Source organism: Scyliorhinus torazame, chromosome 23 (genome assembly GCF_047496885.1).
Source record: "Scyliorhinus torazame isolate Kashiwa2021f chromosome 23, sScyTor2.1, whole genome shotgun sequence".
Taxonomy (NCBI): Eukaryota; Metazoa; Chordata; class Chondrichthyes; order Carcharhiniformes; family Scyliorhinidae; genus Scyliorhinus; species Scyliorhinus torazame.
Window position 1 is genome coordinate 23803525 of NC_092729.1, and position 25881 is coordinate 23829405.

General features: G+C 44.7%; 1 protein-coding gene across 1 annotated transcript; it reads right to left on the reverse strand.

The window, feature by feature from the left end:
- Nucleotides 1–12158: 12158 nt before the first annotated feature.
- LOC140399539 (uncharacterized) lies at nt 12159–25231 on the reverse strand. The gene is made up of 3 exons (XM_072489080.1): nt 24574–25231; nt 19185–21786; nt 12159–12238 (listed from the first exon to the last, which is right to left on the reverse strand). Exons 2-3 carry the CDS (start codon nt 21736–21738, stop codon nt 12159–12161), a joined length of 2634 nt encoding a protein of 877 aa, XP_072345181.1. The 5' UTR covers nt 21739–21786; nt 24574–25231.
- Nucleotides 25232–25881: the final 650 nt, after the last annotated feature.

Consider the following 25881-nt stretch of genomic DNA (forward strand, 5'->3'; position numbering starts at 1 on the left):
TCGAAGTTATTTCTAACAGCATGAATCCTGGAAGACAGAAACAATGTGCTTGCTGCAGTAAGGTGGAAGGGAGTGATTTGCAATGTACTCCAGCATTAAACGCTCTCTCCCCCTTTCTCTCTTTACCACTCTCCTTTATTCTGTTTCTGTTTTGTTTCTATTGGGATCGGGTGAAGTTTTGATTTGCTGTGAGTCTCTTGAACAAGATATTCTTGTTCATCGTTTTCCAGTCAGACACATTCTGCGACTTTGTTGCTTTTTGCAACCACAGCAAACATGATGAATAATTGGAAATTCACAGCACTGAAGGATGCTCTTTGCTCCACAATTAGTGTGCCTGCCCATTATTACTATTCTACAGATACATGGTCAGATTATTGAAGACAGGAGTTGGGACGTCGTGCTGAAGTTGTACAAGAAATTGGGAAGGACACAGTTGGAATACTGTGTACAGTTCTGGTCACACTAAGATAGAAAGGATATTATTAACCTAGAAAGAGGGCAGGAAAGATTTGCTGGGCTCCTAGCGAACATGATAGTTTGAGTTAAACGGAGCAGCTGGTCAGACTGGAACATTTTTCTTGGCGGCTAGGGATGATCTTGACGTCGGCTATAAAATAATGAGGGGCATTAATGAAGTAAATTTTCCCAAAGGTAATGGAATCCAAAACTAGAGGGCATAGGTTTAAGGTGAGAGGGGAGAGATACAATAGGGTCCAGATGAACAATTGTTTCCAACAGAGGTTGGTGAGTGTCTGGAACGAGCTGGCAGAGGCAGCAGTAGAGGCGTGTACAATTCTGCCTTTAACAAGCATTGAGATAGTTATATGGAGAAGATGCGTATAGAGGAATATGACCAAATGTGGACAACTGGACAGGCTTTGTGTATCAAAAACTGGGCGGCATGGACAAGTTAGGCCGAAGGGCCTATTTCCATGCTGTAAACTTCGATGACTCTATGACCTGTCCCCCGTCCAGATCTGTGGCGCTGCAGATTCGAGCACACCATCGAAAGTCCAAATCGGTTTGAAATGTTGCTGTGGGTGTCTGCCTCGTTTTATCTGAACGACAGTGAACTTTGAGAGAATGAAAGTATCTTAGGAACAGGCATGAAATTACATTGAGGCAGAAGCTCAGTTGTGATCAAACTGAATGTTGGGGCAGGAGTGAGTGGCCCTGTTGTAATTTTCTATCAGTTCCAGTTGCCACAGCACTCGCAGCTCACAGGTGAATATAACTGCGAGGTAAGATTTTTAAGTTACATCTTTCGAACAATTATTACAATGTGCTGGGATAGATTTCAGTTACCTGGTCTGCACTGTCTGTGAGATTGGCGGAGGCAGATACAACAGTGGCTTTCGAATTTCAATGCGAGAAACAACAGCAATCAAATGCATGCCTCTGGGGATAGTTCGGTCGAGTGGGATTGAATGATTTGCTAATCTAAAGAGGCGCTGAGGTTAAACGGAATGAATGTCCTCCGTTGTTACTTCACGCACCTTTACATTTTTGGTCACGTCTGGCTGTGAGGTGATGTGCAGCGACACCTGGAGATTCCCCTCAATGCTCCCCACCACGGCGAGTGTGATCACAGTAATCCTTTATATACAATGTGTCCGGCTTGGACGTCAGCGTCAGCTTTAGCTTACTGCTTACTTCACAGCATCAACTTTCGAGTACGTTCGAGCCTGTCTCACCGTGGGCGATGCCTGGCGGTTTTTATATTTTCAAAACATGTGTGGTGCATAAATAAAAGCAGCAGCACATTTATAATTAGAAGTAGGTGTACTTCGTGACAGGCTGCATTGATCTGTTTTCAAAAGCAGCTTATGCCACGTCTTTACTTTCTGGGCTCGCACTGCGGAAACCCGAGTTCGATTCCAGCTCTGTACAATAACTGACCTGTCACACTTTGTCAATTACTCACTACCTAAATGGAGGAAAAGAGCATTAACGATTATCTATTATACATTTTTTGAAATTTTGGAACAAGATTGTTTACTCAGGCAAATTGATTAATCCATTTTCTTCACGTGAAGCGCTGTTCCCCAGATCTCCAAGAACATTCAGGTAGTTCGAAAGCATCCAGGACCAAGCAGTGCGCTTGATTGCTCGTCCTGCCACAAGCATTCAATCCCTCCGCCACAGACATCCCAAAATGCACTGCAATAACTCAACAAAGTTCCTCAGGCAATTGTTCCTTCGGCAGCATCTTCCAGACCTACGACCACTGTCATTTTGAAGAACTAGACAACCCCCTACTTGGGAAAATCACCAACTGCAATTCCCCCTCCAAATCACTCACCACTCCCACTTGGAATCATATAAAAGTTCCTTCACGGTAAAGGGAAACAAATCATTTAGCTTCCTCTCTTAAAGCACGTGGGTGTACCCAAACCTCAGGGCCCACAACGATTGAAGAAAGCAGCTCACCACCACCTTCTGGATGGTAACCAGGGATGGGCAATAAATTCTATCCCAACCAGCACCCCTCCCAACCAGTAAAAGTGATCTTGTTAATGCGTTGATGCTTTGAATTTCTGGTGCCTGGGAATGAACTGTTCTCCAATCTTCAAAAAAAAAATACAGTGCCCAATTCCTTTTTTCCAATTAAGGCGCAATTTCGTGTGGCCAGTCCACTACCCTGCACATCGTTGGTTGTGGTGGAGAAACCCACGCAAAATTGAGGAGAATGCGCAAACTCCACACGGAAAGTGACCCAGAACCGGAATCGAACCGAAGAACTCTTCAGCGTGATGCATTTAATGCTAACCACTGGGCCATCCTGCTGTCCCTATTTGTCATTCTAACGGTGGAATGAATCATGTAATTTCTGCTTCAGAGGAAAGTGAATCTAATGTATTTCTAACAGCATGAATCTTTGAAGATAGAAACAATGTGCTTGCTGCAGTCAGATGGAAGGGAGTGGAGTGCAATATATTCCAGGATTAAACGCTCCCTCCCCCTTTCTCTCTTTACCATTCTCCTTTATTCTCTTTCTGTTTTGTTTCTATTGGTGTCGGGTTAAGATTTCATTAGCTGTGGGTCTCGTGTGCAAGATATTCTTCTACGTTTTTTCAAGTCAGACACATTCTGCGACTTTGTTGCTTTTTGCAACCACAGCAAACATGATGAATAACTGAAAGTTCACAGCACTGAAGGAGGCTCCTTGTTCCACAATTACTGTGCCTGTGGCCGTTATTACTATTCTACAGATACATGGTCAGATTATTGGATACAGGAGTTGGGACGTCTTGCTGAAGTTCTGCAGGGCTTTGGGAAGAACACACTTCGAATACTGTGTACAGTTCTGGTCACCCTAAGATAGAAAGGATATTATTAACCTAGAATGAGGGTAGAAAAGATTTGCGAGGCTGCTACCGGACTTCATGATTTGAGTTATAAGGATCGGCTGGATAGACTGGAATATTTTTCGAGGCTAGGGATGATCTTGACATCGGCTATAAAATAATGAGGGGCATAGATTAAGTAGGTTTTCCCAAAGGTAGTGGAATCTGAAACTAGAGGACATAGGTTTAACGTGAGAGGGGAGAGACTCAAAAGGGTCCAGAGGAACCATTGTTTCACACAGAGGGCGTTGAGTGTCTGGAACGAGCTGGCAGAGGCAGTAATGGAGGCGTCTACAATTCTGCCTTTAAAAAGTATTTACATAGATATATGGAGAAGATGGGTATAGAGGAATATGACCAAATGTGGGCAATCGGCAGGCTTTGGGTAGTAAAAACTGGGCTGCATGGAGAAGTTAGGCCAAAGGGCCAATTTCCATGCTGTAAACTTCGATGACTCTCTGACCTGTCCCACCTTCCACATCTGTGTCGCTGCAGATTCGAGCACACCACCTAATGTCCAAATCGGTTTGAAATTTAGCTCTGGGTGTCTGCCTCGATTTATCTTTCCGACAGTGAACTTTGAGGGAATGAAAGTATCTGAAAAAGGCAGGAATTGACATTGAGGCAGAAGCTCAGCTGTGATCAAACTGAATGTTGGGCCAGGAGTGACCGGCCTTGTAGTTTCCTTATGTTGTAATTTCCTATCAGTTCCAGTTGGCACAGCACTCGCAGCTCGCAGATGAATATAACTGCGAGATAAGATATTTAAGGTGCATCTTTCGAATAATTATTTCAATGTTCTGGGATACAGTTCAATTATCTGGTCTGCACTGCCTGTGAGTTTGGTGAACGCAGGCACAGCAGAGGCTTTCAAATTTCAATACGATAAACGACAGCAATGAAATGCATGCCTCTGGGGAAAGGTCGATCCAGTGGGATTGAATGAACCACTAATTTAAAGAGCCGCTGATGTTAAACGGAATGAATGTCCCCCGTCGGTAATTCACGCACTTTTATGTTTTGGTCACGTCTGGCTGTGAGATGGTGTGCACCAACACCGAGAGTTTCCAGTCAATGTTACCGACCACGGCGAGTATGATCACGGTAATCATTTATATAAAATGTGCCCATGCGCGGAACGGACGTCAGCTTTAGCTCACTGGTTACTTCACAGATTCAACTTAGTTGTGCTTTCGGACATGTCTCACCATGGGCGCTGATGGCGTTTTTCACATTTCCAAAACATGTCTGTTGCACAACCAAAAGCAGCAGCACATTTATAATGAGAAGAAGGTGTTTATTTTCCAGTGATTGCTTTATTCTGTTTTAAAAAGAGCCTTGTGCCACCTGTTCACTTTCTGATCTCACACTGCGGTTACCCAAGTTCGATTCCAGCTCTGCACAATAACTGACCTATCAAACTTTGTCAATTACTCACACCCTAAATGGAGGAAAAGAGCATTAACGATTATCTATGATAGGGTCCTTGAAATTTCGGAACAAGATTGGTTACGCAGGCAAATTGATTACTCCATTTTCTTCGACGTGAAACGCTGCTCCCCAGATCTCCAAGAACACTCAGGGAGTTCGAAAGCATCCAGCACCAAGCAGTGCGCTTGATTGCTCCTCCTGCCACAAGCATTCAATCCCTCCGCCACAGCCATCCCGAAATACACCGCAATAACTCATCAAAGTTCATCGGGAATTGTTCCTCAGGCAGCACCTCCACACCTCCGACAACTATCATTTTGAAGAACTAGACAAGCCCCTACTTGGGCCAATCACCAACTGGAATTTCCCCTCCAAAATCACTGACCACTCCCTCTTGGAACCACATAAACGTTCCTGCAGGTTAACGGGGAAAAATCATTTGGCTTCCTCCCGAAAAGCGCTTTGGGTTTACCCTAACGTCAGGGTCAGCAACGATTCAAGAAAGCAGCTCACCACCACCTTCTGAAGGGCAACGAGGGATGGGCAATAAATTCTGACCCAACCAGCATCTCTAACATCCAGTAAAAGTGATATTTTTAATACATTGGTGCTTTGAATTTCTGGGGCCTGGGGTGAACTGTTCTCCATTCTTTAAAAAAAACCATTGAGTATCCAATTCATGTTTTCCAATTACGGGGCAATTTAGCGTGGCCAATTCATCTACCCTGCACATCTTTGGGTTGTGGGGAAGAAACCCACGCAAAAACGGGGAGAAAGTGCAAGCTCCACACGGAGAGTGACCCAGAGACGGGATCGAACATGAAAATTCGGAGTCCTGTCAGCAGTGCTAACCACTGCGCCACCTATTTATTCATTCTAACGGTGGAATAAATCATGTAACTTCTGCTTCCTGACACAGTATGTAGATAGGCCAACGAGAGGCGAGGCCGTATTGGATTTGTTACTGGGTAATGAACCAGGACAGGTGTTAGATTTGGAGGTAGGTGAGCACTTTGGTGATAGTGACCACAATTCGATTACGTTTACTTTAGTGATGGAAAGGGGTAGGTATATACCGCAGGGCAAGAGTTATATCGGGGGAAAGGCAATTATGATGCGATAAGGCAAGACTTAGGATGCATCGGATGGAGAGGAAAACTGCAGGGGATGGGCACAATGGAAATGTGGAGCTTGTTCAAGGAACAGCTACTGCGTGTCCTTGATAAGAATGTGCCTGTCAGGCAGTGGGAAAGTGGTCGAGCAAAGGGAACCGTGGTTTACTAAGGCAGTCAAAACACTTGTCAGGAGGAAGAAGGAGGCTTATGTAAAGATGAGACATGAAGGTTCAGTAAGGGCGCTCGAGAGTTACAAGTCAGCTAGGAAGGACCTAAATAGAGAGCTAAGAAGAGCCAGGAGGGGACATGAGAAGACTTTGGCAGGTAGGATCAAGGATAACCCTAAAGCTTTCTATAGATATGTCAGGAATAAAAGAATGACTAGGGTAAGAGTAGGGCCAGTCAAGGAGAGTAGTGGGAAGTTGTGCTTGGAGTCCGATGAGATAGGAGAGGTGCTAAATGAATATTATTCGTCAGTATTCACACAGTAAAAGACAATGTTGTCGAGGAGAATACAGAGATTCAGGCTACTAGACTAGAAGGGCTTGAGGTTCATAAGGAGGAGGAGTTAACAATTCTGGAAAGGGTGAAAATAGATAAGTCCCCTGGGCCGGATGGGATTTATCCAAGGATTCTTTGGGACTCTAGGGAGGAGATTGCTGAGCCTTTGGCTTTGATTTTTAAGTCATCTTTGTCAACAGGATTAGTGCCAGAAGACTGGAGGATAGCAAATGTTGTCCCCTTGTTCAAGAAGGGGAGTAGAGACAACCCCGGTAACTATAGACCAATGAGCCTTACTTCTGTTGTGGGCAAAATCTTGGAAAGGTTTATAGGAGATAGGGCGTATAATCATCTGGAAAGGAATAATTTGATTAGAGATAGTCAACACGGTTTCGTGAAGCGTACGTCGTGCCTCACAAACCTTATTGAATTCTTTGAGAAGGTGACCAAACAGGTGGATGAGCGTAAAACAGTTGATGTGGTGTATATGGATTTCAGTAAAGCGTTTGATAAGATTCCCCACGGTAGGCTACTGCAGAAAATACGGATGCATGGGATTCAGGGAGATTTAGCAGTTTGGATCAGAAATTGGCTAGCTGGAAGAACACAAAGGATGGTGGTTGATGGGAAGTGTTCATACTGGAGTCCGGTTACTAGCGGTGTACCACAAGGATCTGTTTTGGGGCCACTGCTGTTTGTCATTTTTATAAATGACCTGGAGGAGGGCGTAGAAGGATGGGTGAGTAAATTTGCAGATGACACTAAAGTCGGTGGAGTTGTGGACAGTGCGGAAGGATGTTACAAGTTACATAGGGACATAGATAAGCTGCACCGCTGGGCTGAGAGGTGGCAAATGGAGTTTAATGCAGAGAAGTGTGAGGTGATTCGTTTTGGAAGGAATAACAGGAAGACAGAGTACTGTGTTAATGGTAAGATTATTGGCAGTGTGGATGAGCAGAGAGATCTCGGTGCCCATGTACATAGATCCCTGAAATTTGCCACTCAGGTTGAGAGGGTTGTTCAGAAGGCGTACGGTGTGTTAGCTTTTATTGGTAGAGGGATTCAGTTTCGGAGCCATGAGGTCATGTTGCAGCTCTACAAAACTCTGGTGCGGCCGCATTTAGAGTATTGCGTGCAATTCTGGTCGCCGCAGTATAGGAAGGATGTGGAAGCATTGGAAAGTGTGCAGAGGAGGTTTACCAGAATGTTGCCTGGTATGGAGGGAAGATCTTATGAGGAATGGCTGAGGGACTTGAGGCTGTTTTCGTTAGAGAGAAGAAGGTTAAGAGGTGACTTAATTGAGGCATACAAGATTGTCAGATGATTGGATAGGGTGGACAGTGAGACCCTTTTTCCTCGGATGGTGATGTCTAGCACGAGGAGACATAGCTTTAAATCAGGGGAGATAGATATAAGACAGACGTCAGAGGTAGGTTCTTTAGTCAGAGAGTAGTAAGGGTGTGTAATGCCCTGCCTGCAACAGTGGTGGACTCGCCAACACTAAGGGCATTCAAATGATAATTAGACAGGCATATGGACGATAAGGGAATAGTGTAAATGGGCTTTAGAGTGGTTCACAGGTCGGCGCAACATCGAGGGCTGAAGGGCCTGTACTGCGCTGTAATGTTCTATGTTCTATGTGCTTCAGAAGAAGCTGGATCGAAGGTATTTCTAACAGCATGAATCCTGGAAGATAGAAACAATGTGCTTGCTGCAGTAAGTTGGAAGGGAGTGATGTGCAATGTATCCAGCAGTAAACGCTCTCTCCTCCTTTCTCTCTTTACCACTCCTTTATTCTGTTTCTGTTTTATTTCTATTGGTATCGGGTGAAGTTTTGATTTGCTGTGGGTCTCTTGAGCAAGATATTCTTGTTCATCTTTTTCCAGTCAGACACATTCTGCGACTTTGTTGCTCTTTGCAACCACAGCAAACATGATGAATAATTGGAAATTCACAACACTGAAGGAGGCTCTTTGTTCCACAATTACTATTATACAGATACATGGCCAGATAATTGAATACATGAGTTGGGACATCTTGCTGAAGTCGTACAAGAAATTGGGAAGGACACAGTTGGAATACTGTATACAGTTCTGGTCACCTTAATATAGAAAGTATAATATTAACCTAGAAAGAGGGCAGAAAAGATTTGCTAGGCTCCGACAGGACTTGATAATTTGAGTTAAACGGAGCGGCTGGATAGACTGGAACATTTTTCTTGGAGGCTAGGGGTGATCCTGACGGCGGCTATAAAATAATGAGGGGCATTGATGAAGTAGATTTTCCCAAAGGTAGTGGAATCCAAAACTAGAGGGCATAGGTTTAAGGTGAGAGCGGAGAGATACAAAAGGGTCCAGAGGAACAATTGTTTCACACAGAGGGTGGTGAGTGTCTGGAACGAGCTGGCAGAGACAGTAGTAGAGGCGTATACAATTCTGCCTTTAATATGCATCTGGATAGCTATATGGAGAAGATGAGTATAGAGGTATATGACCAAATGTGGACAACTGGACAGGGTTTGTGTAGTAAAATCTGGGCGGCATGGACAAGATAGGCCGAAGGGCCTATTTCCATGCTGTAACTTCGATTACTCTATGTCCTGTCCCACCTTACATGTCAGTGTCGCTGCAGATTTCAGCACACTAGCTAATGCCCAAATCGGTTTGAAATTTTGCTGTGGGTGTCTGCCTCGATTTATCTTAACGATAGTGAACTTTGAGGGATTGAAAGTATCTGAGGAACAGGCAGGAATTGACATTGAGGCAGAAGCTCAGCTGTGATCAAACTGAATTTTGGCGGAGGAGTGAGTGGCCCTGTTATAATTTTCTATCAGTTCCGGTTGCCACAGCACTCGCAGCTCGCAGGTCAATATAACTGCGAGGTAAGATTTTTAAGTTACATTTTTCGAACAATTATTACAATGTTCTGGGATACAGTTCAATTATCTGGTCTGCACTGCCTGTGAGATTGGTGGCGGCAGATACAACAATGACTTTCGAATTTGAAAGCCAGAAACAATCAAATGCATGCCTCTGGGAAAAGGTCGGTCGAGTGGGATTGAATGATCTGCTAATCTAAAGAGCCACTGATGTTAAACGGAATGAATGTCCTCCTTCGGTACTTCACGCACTTTTATGTTTTTGGTCACGTCTGGCTGTGAGGTGATGTGCAGCGACACCTGGAGTTTCCCCTCAATGCTACCCACCATGGCGAGTAGGATAACGGTAATCCTTTATATACAATGTGTCCATGCTTTAAGCCAGCGTCAGCTTTAGCTCACTGGTTACTTCACAGCATCAACTGAATTGTAAGTTCGGACCTCTCTCCCCATGGGCGCTGCCTGGTGTTTTTAATATTTCCAAAACATGTGTGTTGCATAAATAAAAGCAGCAGACATTTATAATTGGAAGTTGGTGTATTTTGTTTAGAGCTAACATTAACCTGTTTGAAAAAGGTGGTTATGCCACGCCTTTACTTTCTGATCTCACACTGCGCAAACCCAAGTTCGATTCCAGATCTGTACAATAACTGACCTATCACACATTGTCAATTACTCACAACGTAAATTGTGGAAAAGAGCATTATCAATCATCTATTATACATTTTGTGAAATTTCAGAACAAGATTGGTTACGCAGGCAAATTGATCAATCCATTTTTTGTCCAAGTGAAACGCTGTTCTCCAGATCTCCAAGAACGCTCAGGGAGTTCGAAAGCATCCAGGACCAAGCAATGCACTTGATTGCTCCTCCTGCCACAGGCATTCAATCCCTCCAACAGCCATTCCAAAATGCACCGCAATAACGCAACAAATTTCCTCAGGCAATTGTCCCTTAGACAGCACCTTCCATACCTACGACCACTATCATTTTGAAGAACTGGACAAGCCCTTACTTGGAAAAATCACCAACTGGAATTTCCCCTCAAAATCACTCACCACTCCCACTTGGACCCATATAAAGGTTCCTTCGCGGTAACGGGGGAAAAATCATTTAGCTTTCCCCACAAAAGCACGGTGGGTGTACACAAACCTCACGGACTGCAACGTTCCAAGAGCGCAGCTCACCACCACCTTCTGAAGGGCAACTGGGAATGGGCAATAAATTCTGTCCCAACCAGCAACTTTCACATCCAGTAAAAGTGATCTTTTTAATGCATTGATGCTTTGAATTTCTGGGGCCTGGGATGAACTGTTCTGCATTCTTTAAAAATAAATATAGAGTACTCAATTTATTTTTTTGAAAGCAGAGGCAATTTCGTGTGGCCAATTCCCTACCATGTACATCTTTGCTTGTGGGGGCGAAACCAACGCAAACACGGGGCCAATGTGCAAACTCCACACGGACAGAAGGGCAAGGTTTAGAGTAGATGAACGAGGCAAGTTTTTTTACACAGAGTGTAGTGGGTGCCTGGAACTCGCTACCGGAGGAGGTGGTGGAAGCAGGGACGATAGGGACATTCAAGGGGCATCTTGACAAATGTAGGAATAGGATGGGAATAGAGGGATACTGACCCAGGACGCGTAGAAGATTGTAGTTTAGTCGGGCAGCATGGTCGGCACGGGCTTGGAGGGCGGAAGGGCCTGTTCCTGTGCTGTACATTTCTTTGTTCTTTGTTCTTTGTTGACAGTGACCCAGAGCCGAGGTCGAACTTGAGAACTCGGCGTCGTGAGGCAGCAGTGCTAACCACTGGGCCATTGTGCTCTCTCTGTTTGTCGTTCTAACGGTGGAATGAATCATGTAACTTCTACTTCAGAGGAAACTGGATCTAAGCTATTTCTCAAGCATGAATGCTGGAAGATAGAAACATTGTGCTTGCTGCAGTAAGGTGGAAGGGAGTGGTGTGCAATGTACTCCAGCATTAAACGCTCTCTCCCCCTTTCTCTCTTTACCACTCTCCTTTATTCTGTTTCTGTTTTGTTTCTATTAGAATCGGGTGAAGATTTGATGAGCTGTGAGTCTCTTGATCAAGATATTCTTCTTCATTTTTCCCGTCAGACACATTCTGCGACTTTGTTGCTTTTTGGTACCATTGCAAACATGATGAATAATTGGAAATTCGCAACATAGAAGGAGACTCCTTGTTCCACAATTGCTGTGTATGTGCCCATTATTATACAGATGCATAGTCAGATAATTGAATACAGGAGTTGGGAGATCTTGCTGAACTTGAACAAGACTTTGGGAAGGACAAACATGGAATACTGTGTACAGTTCTAGTCACCCTAATATAGAAAGGATATTATTAACCTAGAATGAGGGCAGAAAAGATTTGCTAGGTTGCTACCGTACTTGATGGTTTGAGTTATAAGGAGAGGCTCGATAGGCTCGAACATTTTTCTTGGAGGCTCGGAGTGATCATGACGGCGACTATAAAATGATGCGGGGTATAGATATTGTAGATGTTCCCAAAGGTAATGGAATCCAAAACTAGAGGGCAAAGTTTTAAGGTGAGAGGGGAGAGATACAAAAGGGTCCAGGTGAACAATTTGTTCGCACTGAGGGTGGTGAGTATTTGAAATATTGGCAGTAGTACAGTCGTCTACAATTCTGCCTTTGTAAAAGTATTTAGATATTTCTGTGGAGAAGATGGGTATCGAGGAATATGACCAAATGTGTGCAATCGGGCAGGCTTTGTGTAGTAAAAACTGGGAGGCATGGGCAAGTTAGGCCGACGCACCTATTTCCATGCGGTGAACTTCGATGACTCTATCACCTGTCCCACCTTCCAGATCTGTGTCGCTGCAGATTGGAGTACTCCATCTATATGTCCAAATCGTTTTGCTGTGTGTTTCTGCCTCGATTTTTCTTAGCGACAGTGAACTTCGAGGGAATGAAAGTATCTGAGGAACAGGCAGCAAATTACATTGAGGCAAAAGCTCAGCTGTGATCAAACTGAATGTTGGGCAGGAGTGATATGCCGCGTGGTCTCCCGATGTTGTCATGTGCTATCAGTTGCAGTTCCCAGAGCACTCGTAGATGATGATATCTGCGAGATTAGATTGTTAAGTTACATGTTTCCAACAATTATTTCAATGTCCTGGGATACAGTTCAATTATCTGGTCTGCACTGCCTGTGAGATTGGCGGAGGCAGATACAACAGTGGCTTTCAAATTTCATTGCGAGAAACGACAGCAATCAAATACATGCCTGTGGGAAAAGCTCGGTCGAGTGGGGTTGAATGATCTGCTAATCTAAAGAGCCGCTGATGTTAAACAGAATGAATGTCCTCCTTCGGTACTTCACGCACTTTTATGTTTTTGGTCACGTCTGGCTGTGAGGTGATGTGCATCAACACCTGGAGTTTTCCCCGAATGTGACCCACCACGGCGAGTAGGATGACGGTAATCCTTTTCTACAATGTGTCCGTGCTTTAAGCCAATTTCAGCTTTAGCTCACTGGTTACTTCACAGCATCAACTTAATTGTAAGTACGGACCTGTCTCACCATGGGCGCTGCTTGGCGTTTTTAATATTTCCAAAACATGTGTGTTGCATAAATAAAAGCAGCAGCACATTTGTAATTGGAAGTTGGTGTATTTTGTTTCGAGGTAACATTAACCTGTTTGAAAAAGATGCTTCTGCCACGTCTTTATTTTCTGATCTCACACTGCGGAAACCCAAGTTCGATTCCAGCTCTGTACAATAACTGACCTATCACACATTGTCAATTACTCACAACGTAAATTGTGGAAAAGAGCATTAACAATCATCTATTATACATTTTGTGAAATTTCAGAACAAGATTGGTTACGCAGGCAAATTGATCAATCCATTTTTTGTCCAAGTGAAACGCTGTTCCCCAGATCTCCAAGAACGCTCAGGGAGTTCGAAAGCATCCAGGACCAAGCATTGCGCTTGATTACTCCTCCTGCCACAGGCATTCAATCGCTCCAACAGACATCCCAAAATTCACCGCAATAACTCAACAATGTTCCTCAGGCAATTGTCCCTTAGACAGCAGCTTACATACCTACGACCACTATCATTTTGAAGAACTAGACAAGCCCCTACTTGGGAAAATCACCAACTGGAATTTCCCATCAAAATCACTCACCACTCCCACTTGGATCCATATCAACGTTCCTTCGCGGTAACGGGGGAAAAATCATTTCGTTTCCTCCATAAAAGCACGTTTGCTGTACCCAAGCTTCACGGACTGCTTCGTTTCAAGAAAGCAGCTCACCACCACCGTCTGAAGGGCAACTGGGAATGGACAATAAATTCTGTCCTGACCAGCTACTTTCACATCCAGTAAAAGTGATTGTTTTAATGCATTGATGCTTTGAATTTCCGGGGCCTGGGATGAACTGTTCTGTATTCTTTAAAAATAAATATAGAGTACTCAATTCATTTTTTTCAAATAAGGGGCAACATCGTGTGGCCAATCCACCTATCCTGCACATCTTTGGTAGTGGGGGAAAAACCAACGCAAATACGGGACCAATGTGCAAACTCCACACGGACAGAAGGGCAAGGTTTTTGAGTAGATGAACGAGGCAAGTTTTATTACACACAGGGTAGTGGGTGCCTGCAACTCGCTACCGGATGAGGTGGTGGAAGCAGGGACGATAGTCACATTTGAGGGGCATCTTGACAATTACATGAAGAGGATGGGAATAGAAGGATACGGACCCAGGAAGTGTAGAAGATTGTAGTTTAGTCAGGCAGCATGGTCGACACGGGCTTGGAGGGCCGAAGGGCCTGTTCCTGTGCATTTCTTTGTCCTTTGTTCTTTGTTGACAGTGACCCAGAGCCGAGATCGAACTTGGGAACTCGGCGTCGTGAGGCAGCAGTGCTAACCAGTGGGCCATTGTGCTGTCTCTGTTTGTCGTACTAATGGTGGAATGAATCATGTAATTTCTACTTCAGAGGAAACTGAATCTAAGTTATTTCTAAGAGCATGAATCCTGGAAGATAGAAACAATGTGCTTGCTGCAGTAAGGTAGAAGGGAGTGGTGTGCAATGTACTCCACCATTAAACGCTCTCTGCCCCTTTCTCTCTTTACCACTCTCCTTTATTCTGTTTCTGTTTTGTTTCTATTAGTATCGGGTGAAGATTTGATTAGCTGTGAGTCTCCTGATCAAGATATTCTTCTATATTTTTCCCAGTCAGACACATTCTGCGACTTTGTTGTTTTTTTTAACCTCTGCAAACACGATGAATAATTGGAAATTCACAACACAGAAGCGGCTCTTTGTTCCGCAATTACTGTGTCTGTCGCCATTATTACTATTATACAGATACATGGTCAGATAATTAAATATAGGAGTTTGGAGATCTTGCTGAACTTGAAGAAGACATTGGGAAGGACACACTTGGAATGCTGTGTACAGTGCTGGTCACCCTAATATAGAAAGGATGTTATTAACCTCGAATGAGGGCAGAAAAGATTTGCTAGGTTCCTACCGAATTGATGGTTTGGAAGGAGAGGCTCGATAGGCTCGAACATTTGTCTTGGAGGCTCGGAGTGATCATGACGGCGACTATAAAATAATGGGGGGCATAGATATTGTAGATGTTCCCAAAGGTAATGGAATCCAAAGCTAGAGGGCAAAGGTTTAAGGTGAGAGGGAAGAAATACAAAAGGGTCCAGGTGAACATTTTTTTCGCACTGAGATATGTGAGTGTTTGAAACATTGGCAGTAGTACAGCCGTCTACAATTCTGCCTGTTAAAAAGTATTTAGATTTTTATGTGGAGAAGATGGGTATAGGGGAATAAGACCAAATGTGGGTAATTGGACAGGCTTTGTGTAGTGAAAACCGGGCGGCATGGACAGGTTAGGCCGAAGGGCCTATTTCTATGCTGTAAACTTCTATGACCCTATGATCTGTCCCACCTTCCAGATCTGTGTAGCTGCAGATTTGAGCACACCGTCTAATGCCCAAATGGGTTTGAAATTTTGCCTGTGGGTGTCTGCCTCCATTTTTCATATTGACAGCGAAATTCGAGGGAATGAATGTATCTGAGGAACAGGCAGGAAATGGCATTGAGACAGAAGCTCAGCTGTGATCAAACTGAGTGTTGGGGCAGGAGTGAGTGGCCGTGTAATCTCCCTATGTTGGCATTTGCGATCAGTTCCAGTTGCCACAGCACTCGCAGATGAAGATATCTGCGAGATAAGATTTTTAAGTTCCATGTTTCCAACAATTATTTCAATGACTTGGGATACAGTTCAATTATCTGGTCTGCACTGCCTGTGTGATTGGTGGAGGCAGATATAACAGTGGCTTTCATATTCCAATGCAAGAAACGTCAGCAATCAAATGCATGTCTCTGGGGAAAGGTAGGTCGAGTTGGATTGATTGATCTGCTAATCTTGTTGATCTCCAAATTTCTTTCTCTGTCAGTCTGGCCTCAATAAAAGTTGAGACGGATTCGCACGTAAACAGAAGTTATTTATTTAGCTTGCAAGCTTAATCATCTTACAGAATGTAACAGGACGTCCTGCCTCTTACACTCCAGAAAACGACTGAACTACCAGACAAAGGGATCTCTGCAAAATCAGTTCAAATGGTATCAAGTTTCACATACTCGACGGACATAGGTCAGCCTAGGTCCCTCCTGACCTGTTCGATCTATTCTGATTGGCTCACTTCCAATCCCTTTCTCTGGCCCCTATCAATGAAGCATCACCCTCATAGACACACCTCTTCCTGCTTTTTCCATGCGGTCTAAAATTCCTTTGTCCCTAACTGCAAAAATCAAAGTGGCTTATTTCTACATTACATTAACTAGTAACTCTAAAGTAACTATTTTATATCACATTCGTCATTCCCTCCTTTTATCATTCCATGATAACCGAACTATCCAATCTATAGCTACGGTTCCTCATCTAAAAAGATTCGTCGCTGCATTTCCAATTCCTGTCTTAGCCCCCCTTCATCTGCTTCACCCTCATGGATTTTAACAGTTAAATTTTTTTCTCGGTGATTGGGGCGGTGATCTGATCCAGTGCACCCAGCATTCTACCCATCACACATTTAAGGATGGCCAGGCCCACAAAGATGCAGCCGATAGCTACCACTAGATACATGGCCATATTTATCAACCAGTCCTTCCATCCTCCAAATCCCCAGTTACCCCAAGAGCCAGGATCCTGCATCCCGTCCAAGTGATCCCGTATGCGATCCATAAATTTAGTGATGTTAGCGGTCAAGTCTTGAACACCCATAATACACTTGCCCTGTACTATGGCGCATACCCCACCCTCACGGGCCAGAAGATAGTCAAGAGCATACCGGTTCTGCATTGCAAACAACCGTAGCTGAGACAACTCCTTAGTTATTGCCCCGAGGGCTCCCAAGGTTTCATTTCCCAAAAGGGTAAGGCCGCAAATAAAATAATTCCGATCACTAACAGCCAAGGAACCCCCCACACCTCCCAGTGTCAATACGCTCAGAATGCCCCACCCGGCTGAGTGGCCCCGGTTGGGTGCAAGAACCTGAGGTTTTTTCCAGTTCTCGCAAAATTCAGCAGAGACCTACCACAGTCCCCTGCCCTTCGGCGTGGAAATGGGGGTGACAAAACGTTGGTCGCCGTACCATTAAATAAAAAGTAGTATCCTTGTTCCGTGTGGAGACTAGCATCACAATCAGTATATCGGTTGCGTAAGGACCTCCCAGTAGCCCAGTTTATCCAATTTTGAAATGCCCATTCGGGCCGCCCAGCAATGCGGAAAGCCCTATTCCCGACAGTGATATGAGAGACATTCGCCCAGCCACAAAGGAGCTGGAGGCCAGCGTTCAATGGAACGCAAGTGGTGCTATAACAAACGCATTGGCCAGACGCCTGGGTGATATGGCACCTCCTGTCCGTACAGGTGGGAAACAGACATGTTATATTTGTGTCCACCTCTACCAGCAAACAGCCATATCCTTCACTGCTGAAGCAATTCTCGTACGACCGGGAATCCCTATTGGGAGTGAAGTGGCTAGGTATGTACGCCCTCCACCGTCGCAGCCTATCGTACTGTGAATGGGAATTATCCCGAGGGAGGGGAAGGCAAATAGCCGGTGGTGCTGAATCCGGATCGTAAGGAAGAGTGACTTGCTCGGGCAATGGCTCGGAACGCTGACAATGAACCACCGTTTGGGGAGTGCCCCAAAGCGGTGAAACAGAAAATAACCTAGACACCGCTGCGGGGTTTGGGTAGCAGACAACCCGTCCCTGGCCATACAGACGGTGGTAAATCTGGTAGAAGAGATTCATACTACCCGGGTTTTCCTCAGTTTGGCCTTTAATTAACTTAAGTGCATCTCCCGGTAACCTGCGTTCTAGCTGTACTTCCCTTCTCACACGCCCCGTCCTCTCTCTAGTCCCTTTCTCTTTCTCATGGTCTCTTCCTACACTCTTCTGACAGCTTGATGTTACCTTTATTGTACCACTTTTAACACATCCAAAATCAAATTTACATGTATTCCAAAAACAAGGCAATGTCCATATAATGTTCCCTTCCCATCGCCGGGACCGGTGCAGCTGCTTCATGACTCCCGCATTCTCCTTAACTTTGATGACCTTCCATGAGTCGATACCATGTCCTCGTATATGGGGGCAGTGAAGAACATCACCTGTGCATAGGTGATGTATCCTTGTAGATTGGTTGGGGCTACACAGATACATAATATTCCCCTTTTCCATGTCCATCGCCAATAACACGCCAAGCGAAGTGAGGCCAAATATCAGACAGACGATGCGTAGCCACTCCATCATGCTCCACACCTGTAAAATAGCACTGGAGAAGGGAGGCAGGTTAGTATCCGACCTTTTACAGTAGTGGAGATGGGCTCAATTTACAGTGATGTAGGTGGACCCAAGCACTTCGCCCCTCCACTTTAACTGCTGTGGGGGTGGCAAGGAGAACTTGGAAGGGCCCGTCCCATCGCGGCTCCGACCCCTTCCTAGTCCAATTTTTGACCATTACATAACTACCGGGCTGGACTGAAAGTGAGCTCGGTACTGGGGGCAATGGCTGGTGAGCCGCGCAGACCTGGCCATGGAGTTCCTTGAGCACTTGCGTAAGGGCCAGAACATAGGTGGTCATTTCCTCAGTCATCTGATGAAACTGAACCCGTCTGGGAACCTGCAGGCTCCAAGGAGTTCTAAGAGGCCTGCCATAGAGAATCTCGGCGGGAGAGAGCCGGGCTGGTCCCGCAGGTGTAACCCGCAGCTGGAAGAGGGCAACGGGGAGCAACTTAAGCCATGTCAGTCCCGTGTCTGCTCTTAATTTAGCCAATTTAGTTTTGAGGGTCTGATTGTGTCTTTCAACCAACCCGGCTGCCTGCGGTCTGTAAGCACAGTGTAACTGCTGGCGTATGCCCAACTGGGAGCAAAACTCCTTGTTAATTTGTCCAATAAAATGAGGCCCATTATCAGAACTTAACTGAGCTGGTATACCGTACCGGGGAATGATTTCCCTCATCAAGACTTTAACCACAGTAGCAGCTTTACTATAGATAGTCGGATACGCCTCAACCCATCTGCTGAACACATCCACAATGACCAAAACATATTTATAACATTGACACCTTTCCAACTCAATGTAATCCATTTGGAGCGTCTCAAAGGGACCACTGGGCAACGGGGTTTGCCCCTTCCCACAAGGGATACCTTTTCCGGTGTTATATTGCTGACAAATCAAACACCGATTACTGATACTTTGGGCCAACCCCTGCATTTTAGGGTGCCACCAAGTGTCCAGCAACAAATCACTAGTCCCCCGAGCCCCACAATGAGTTGCAAAGTGTACACATTCGATGACCCATAAAGCCAGTACATCAGACATACAAGTCTGATGTGCAGGCGTGGTCCATAAAGAGGAAACAGAATCATATGTACAACCTAACCGTTTCCACATTTGTTTATCACTCTCAGGAGCGTCCTCCTGTAACCTTATGACGTCTTGGATGGTTGGCATTGGCTTGTCAGAAGCAGACACATTCATAGTAGATCGTTTAGTCTGACTTAACATTTTAGGCACCATCACTTGCTGAATTTGTGCGGCTGTGCGCGCTGCACGATCTGCTCGTTCATTACCAACGTCAACTGGGGTTGTACCATTCGTGTGGGCAGCGCATTTAATAACGGAAATCTGCGCTGGCAGAAGGAGGGCCTGCAGTAGGTCATTAACTAAACCCCGGTTGGATATTTCTGTACCAGCCGAGGTAAGGAATCCCCTATTCTTCCAGAGTTGTCCGAAGTCATGAACTACCCCGAAAGCATATCGGGAGTCAGTGTAGATATTTACCCGGCGATCTCCCCCAAGTATACATGCACGGGTGAGGGCAAAAAGTTCAGCTTGTTGTGCTGAGTAAGGGGTCTGGAAAGCTGCTGCTTCTAAAATCAGACCATCCTGATCTATGATTGCATAACCGGACAGTCTCCGGCCAGTGGGGCTTACTAATGCACTGCCATCAACATACATAATCATGTCAGGTTGTTCTAACGGAATATCACTCAGATCGTCCCTTATTGTTGTAGTTTCCTGAATCAAGGCTAAACAGTCGTGACCAGGCGCATCCTCATGGACCGGGGGACCGCTAAGAAAACAGGCTGGATTGATAGTGGTACAATATTTAAATGTCAGACGTGGATTGTTCAAAAGGTATATTTCATACCTATTCTGACGAGCTGCGGTAAGATGCTGAGTCTGCAGTTGCCCCAATAGTGCGATTACCGAGTGGGAGCTATACACCATAATATCCTGTTGTAGAGTGATGTTGGCAGCAGCTTGCAAACTATTGTATATCGCTGCCAGGATCTGGGTGCAAACAGGGTGACCCAACGCCACTGGGTCGAGTTTGGAAGAGTAATATGCTACGGGCCGGTGCTTGTCCCCATGTTTCTGAGTGAGTACCGCTGTTGAACATCCTTCCAGAACGGTACAGTATATCTGGAATGGTCGGTCGTATAGGGGCCTACCGAGGGCCGGTGCTTGTAGCAAGGCCTGCTTCAGGCAACGGAAGGCCTCGACTGCCTCGGTGGTGAGAGTAAAGTTTCCCTCTTCACTCGTATAAGGTGTCAGCAGCTTTGTATAGACAGCGATGTTTGGTATCCACTGCCGACAATAATTCACCATACCCAGCCAATGACGAACCTCTTTGGCTATTGTAGGGGCAGGGAATTGGCATATTGGTTCAATCCTACTGGGGTCGAGACTTCTTTCTGTGGCTGTAAGTAAAACTCCTAAGAACTTAACTTTTCTCTGAGCCACCAAGACCTTTGCTTGTGAAACAACATAACCCAACGAGGATAGGTGGTTCAGTAATTGGATCACATCATCCCTGTTACTGGGCTCGTCAGGACTTGCCACCAATATGTCATCTACATACTGCACTAGAGTGGAACCATGCTCCAATGTCAAGGCCTGCAGTTGGGTCTGCAAACATCTGGAGAAGAGTGTAGGGGAATTGACAAACCCCTGTGGCAGTCGGGTCCAGGTATACTGCTGCCCATTGTAAGTGAAGGCAAACAAATATTGACTTTCAGTCGCAAGTGGGAGGGCAAAGAAGGCGTGCTGAAGGTCAATTACGGCGAAGACCCGGGCTTGTGCTGGAATTTGAGCCAGTATGTGGGCAGGGTTAGGGACGAGAGCATGTAACGGCTGTGCGATGGCATTGATTGAACGTAAATCCTGTACTAATCGGTACTGGTCTGGTTTGGCTGGTTTAGGCACAGCAAGTATGGGGGTGTTACATTCTGATTGGCAAGGGACCAAAATACCCTGTTTCAATAGTTCTTGAATTAATTTATCTATTGATGGAGCAGCTTGAGATTTGAGGGGGTATTGCCGAATGGAAGGTAGCTTTGCATGATCCTTAATCATTACCTTGATAGGTGTAACATTTGTCTTTCCCACTTGTGATGGGTATTCCGCCCAGACCTGTGGATTGACATATTCCAACACATCATGTCCCCTGTGATGCTGCAGTCGAGTGTTAATCGTTTCAGGGACCTCAAAATATTTTATGGTAGTGCCGTCTGGCATGGCTTGAAGTGCGTAGTCTGTTGGATCTGAATGATCCACTGCCCTCCTGACCATTCGTCCCATATCCCTGGCATGGTACGGGTCATAGACCTGACGTGGAATGTGAGGGCTTACCGAAGCTGACTGTGGCCATAAATGTGGTGATATTGTAACAAAATCGGCTGTACCTTCTTTTCCCGTGACTGTGGCTGTAACCTTGACTGGCCATTCGGTCTCAAGTAATGGCCGGTATTTGTCCTCCAACTCCCTGTTTCGTCCAGTTCTGTCATAGGCCAGGGTAACGTGATGCAGTGACTGTTCAATGTCTAACGTCCACCACTGGGGGGTGATAGAAATATAGCACTGTTGTCTCATCCTCCATGATGTAACCGTTACCCCCTCATCTCCGCATTCTAGCTGTAGCTGGAAGATACACAGTAAATCTCGGGCCAACAAGTTACAGTCCAATCCAGTAGTCACTACAAACTGATGTTCTGCAGACGTATTCTCGTAAGTGACTGTCACAGGTTCAGAAATAGGATACTCACACACCTGTCCTTGGAACCCTGATAATTGCTGTGTGTGGTTGGATATTGGTAATTTAAGTGTTGATTGCACAGAAGACATCGCTGCCCCTGTGTCGATGACAAATGAGTGATGTTGATCTCCTATCTGCAGAGAGATAATAGGTTCCCTGTCGGATTGGAGAGTCCTGATGGCTAAATTAGCTAGTCAATCCTGTGTTGGGAAAGGGTTTTCCTGGGAGAAGTCAGTGTATCTCATCTGTCCTCCCCTTTGTGGGTACCCCCTCCTTTGGGTCGGATAATCTCCTTCTACTGTCTGTCTTTTAAAGGGGCATTCCTGTTGCCAGTGATCTGCACGGCCGCAATTAAAACATCCATTGTTCCCTTTATATCTGCCCCGGCCTCGTCTTCCAGTAGACCAATGGCCCCTCAGAGGGGGCTGCGGTTGTAGAGCTGTTGATTCATTCAGTGGACCATAAAAATGGGGTGAGGGTCCTTTTGGGTGGGTTTGGTATCCCCCTCTTCGCTGATCCACCCACCCAAAGTCACTATATTGGGGCTCCTGCTGGTAAACTACCATTTCTGCCCCTTGTTGGGGTCGCAGATCATCCTTTTTCATTACATACTCAGTCTTAACCTTTGTAACTGAGCCTCCTTCTGGGCCTACACCCTCCTTCCAGTAAAATCTGACTGCCCTTGCCATCTGGGAAGGGTTGTTCTCCGTCCAATTCATGTTATTACATTTCACAGCAGTAACCACAGAAGGTGGTAGGCAATGCATTAACATAGCACAGTATTGAGGGGAATTCTGACCATTTTGATACAGCAAATCGCCTGACTGCCCCCGGTAGATTTCATTAAAACGCCCCAGAAATTCCTCTGGGTCTTCATTCTTCTTAGGTTTTAGGTCTAAGATAACAGAAAGATTTATGGGCCTTTGAAATGTGCTATTCAATGCATTTAAGATCTGTGTCCTTCTATCGTCGTCTAACGCATAGGCCTGCTGGAGTGCGGCATGACTAGCATAATTCAGGTGGTTAAGACAAGTGCGGTACTCTGCTGGGGTTAAAATCTGCTGAACTAGGGCCCAGAGGTCCCTTGAATCAGCTTGATAAATTGAGATAGTAGTTCTCAATGAATCCACAAAGGCAGCAGGAGATTTTTTTCTATCTGGGATTGTAGTCATAATAGCCATCATCTCACTGGGTGTCCATGGGAAGTAAACGTCTATTGTGGGGTTTGCAGCCGCCGTCCCTGGATCGGGGTTTCTCATCTTCCTAATCGGTAACTGTCTCCGAATGTCACCAGGGGGCACTCTAGGTATTTCCCCTGGTTGTTCCAAGACTTCAACGTCTCTCCCTGTCACTAGGGGGAGTTCTTTCTCTTCAACCGAAGTTGTTTCAGCTTTCTTTGTTCCCAACTCTTGTGATTTCTCCTTAGTTTGGGGAGACTGAGGTGATATGCTTAATTGTTTCTGGTGAGCTTCAAGCCCCTCTCTTGCTGTCCGAGATCTTGTCCTAGAGCTAACTGGGCTTGTGGGACAAAGTTCCTTTTGCTCTTTCGGTTGTGAAGTTGGTAAAACAGGACCCACACTATCACCCAAAAGGGCTTGAGTTTCTGGCATATTTGAAATCTGGGGAGCAATGGCTGGGTATATATTATTGTACTCTGGTGGTTCTGGAATGAGCGCAGACCATACTATGGGTGCAGACGGAATTTCTACTGACTTTTCCGACTTATTGAATTTTTCTTCTTCCGACAATTCAAGGCCAGCCATTGAACTACGTAGTTCACCTCTTGTGTAACCCGGGTCCTTCTTGTCTCTATTTGCTCTTTTTTTAAATGCACATTCCTTTTTCAAGATTTGTAATGTTTTTAGGTTACCCTGTTCACTAATTGAAATCCCCATTTTAAGTGCATTATCCTGCCAGCTGGACAACATAATCTTATCTTTTTCCTCTTGACAATATTGCCTCCATAATCCAATTAATTCTTTAGTTTTCATACTTTGATTTTTTTTCCATATCAGTCCCTGGATTTTCTTAACCATTTCTAGGTCTTTGGTTCCCCCTAGTGGCCATTCATCTCCCATTTTAGTTCTTAACTGTGCTGACAATTTTCTAAAGTCTTTAGCTTTGTCCGGATACTTATCACATAATATTTGCAGTGGCGTGCCTGGATCATTTGTGCTATCCAAGGAATTTCCCATAATCTCAACTAGTCCTTGGAACTGCGTTTTTTCGCCACTACAATCCAAGGAAAATTCTTTAACTTAATCAACTATATTTTTAACACACAGACATATAGAGGTGAACCATTTGTTTCAATTTCAAATGTTACATCTACCCCTCATAACATAACCCAGCCAAATTAACTCTCAATTAAAGTTGAACCATTTATCTTAAATGTTACATCAACAATATAGCCTTCCCCAGCCGAATTAACTCACAATTAAAGTTGAACCATTTATCTTAAATGTTACATCAACAATATAGCCTTCCCCAGCCGAATTAACTCACAATTAAAGTTGAACCATTTATCTTAAATGTTACATCAACAATATAGCCTTCCCCAGCCGAATTAACTCACAATTAAAGTTGAACCATTTATCTTAAATGTTACATCAACAATATAGCCTTCCCCAGCCGAATTAACTCACAATTAAAGTGCTTATCCCCAGACTGACCTGTGATTTCGTCGAGGCGGTCTTTCTGTGCCAACCGCGAGTGACCAGACTAATCAGACGATGAGAAGAGGGGGAACAATCAATGCTGGTCGTTTTCCATTTCTACATTGAGGGCCCTTTGTTCCCCGTCCTCCTGTTCATAATCAGTCTAATTCTGATTTCGCAGTTGGAACAGGATCGCCCTGAGAAATCCCGGTTTTCGGCACCAAATGTTGATCTCCTATTTTCTTTCTCTGTCAGTCTGGCCTCAATAAAAGTTGAGACGGATTCGCACGTAAACAGAAGTTATTTATTTAGCTTGCAAGCTTTATCATCTTACAGAATGTAACAGGACGTCCTGCCTCTTACACTCCAGAAAACGACTGAACTAACAGACAAAGGAATCTCTGCAAAATCAGTTCAAATGGTATCAAGTTTCACATACTCGACGGACATAGGTCAGCCTAGGTCCCTCCTGACCTGTTTAGTCCATTCTGATTGGCTCACTTCCAATCCCTTTCTCTGGCCCTTATCAATGCAGTCTCACTCTCATAGACACACCTCTTCCTGCTTTTTCCATGCGGTCCCAAATTCCTTTGTCCCTAACTAAAAGAATCAAAGTGGCTTATTTCTACATTACATTAACTAGTATCTCTAAAGTAACTATTTTATATCACATTCGTCACCTTGTTAGAATATCATTATTTACAGTGTCCCCTGGGTAGAATATCATTATTTACAGTGTTACCTGGTTAGAATATCATTAGATACAGTGGTCCCTGGGTAGAATATCATTATATACAGTGGTCCCTGGGTAGAGTATCATTATATACAGTGGTCCCTGGGTAGAATATCATTATATACAGTGGTCCCTGGGTCGTATATCATTATGTACAGTGATCCCTGTGTAGAATATCATTATATACAGTGGTCCCTGAGTAGAATATCATTATTTACAGTGTTCCCTGGGTTGTATATCATTATTTACAGTGGTCTCTGTGCAGAATATAATTATTTACAGTAGTCTCTGGGCAGTCTGTCATTACTTACAGTTGTCCCTGGTTAGAATATCATTATTTACAGTGTTCCCTGGGTAGAATATCATTATTTACAGTGGTCCCTGGTTAGAATATCATTATTTACAGTGTTCCCTGGGTAGAATATCATTATTTACAGTGTTCCCTGGGTAGAATATCATTATTTTCAGTGTTCCCTGGTTAGAATATCAATATTTACAGTGTTCCCTGCGTAGAATATCATTATTTACAGTGGTCCCTGGTTAGAATATCATTATTTTCAGTGTTCCCTGGTTAGAATATCATTATTTAC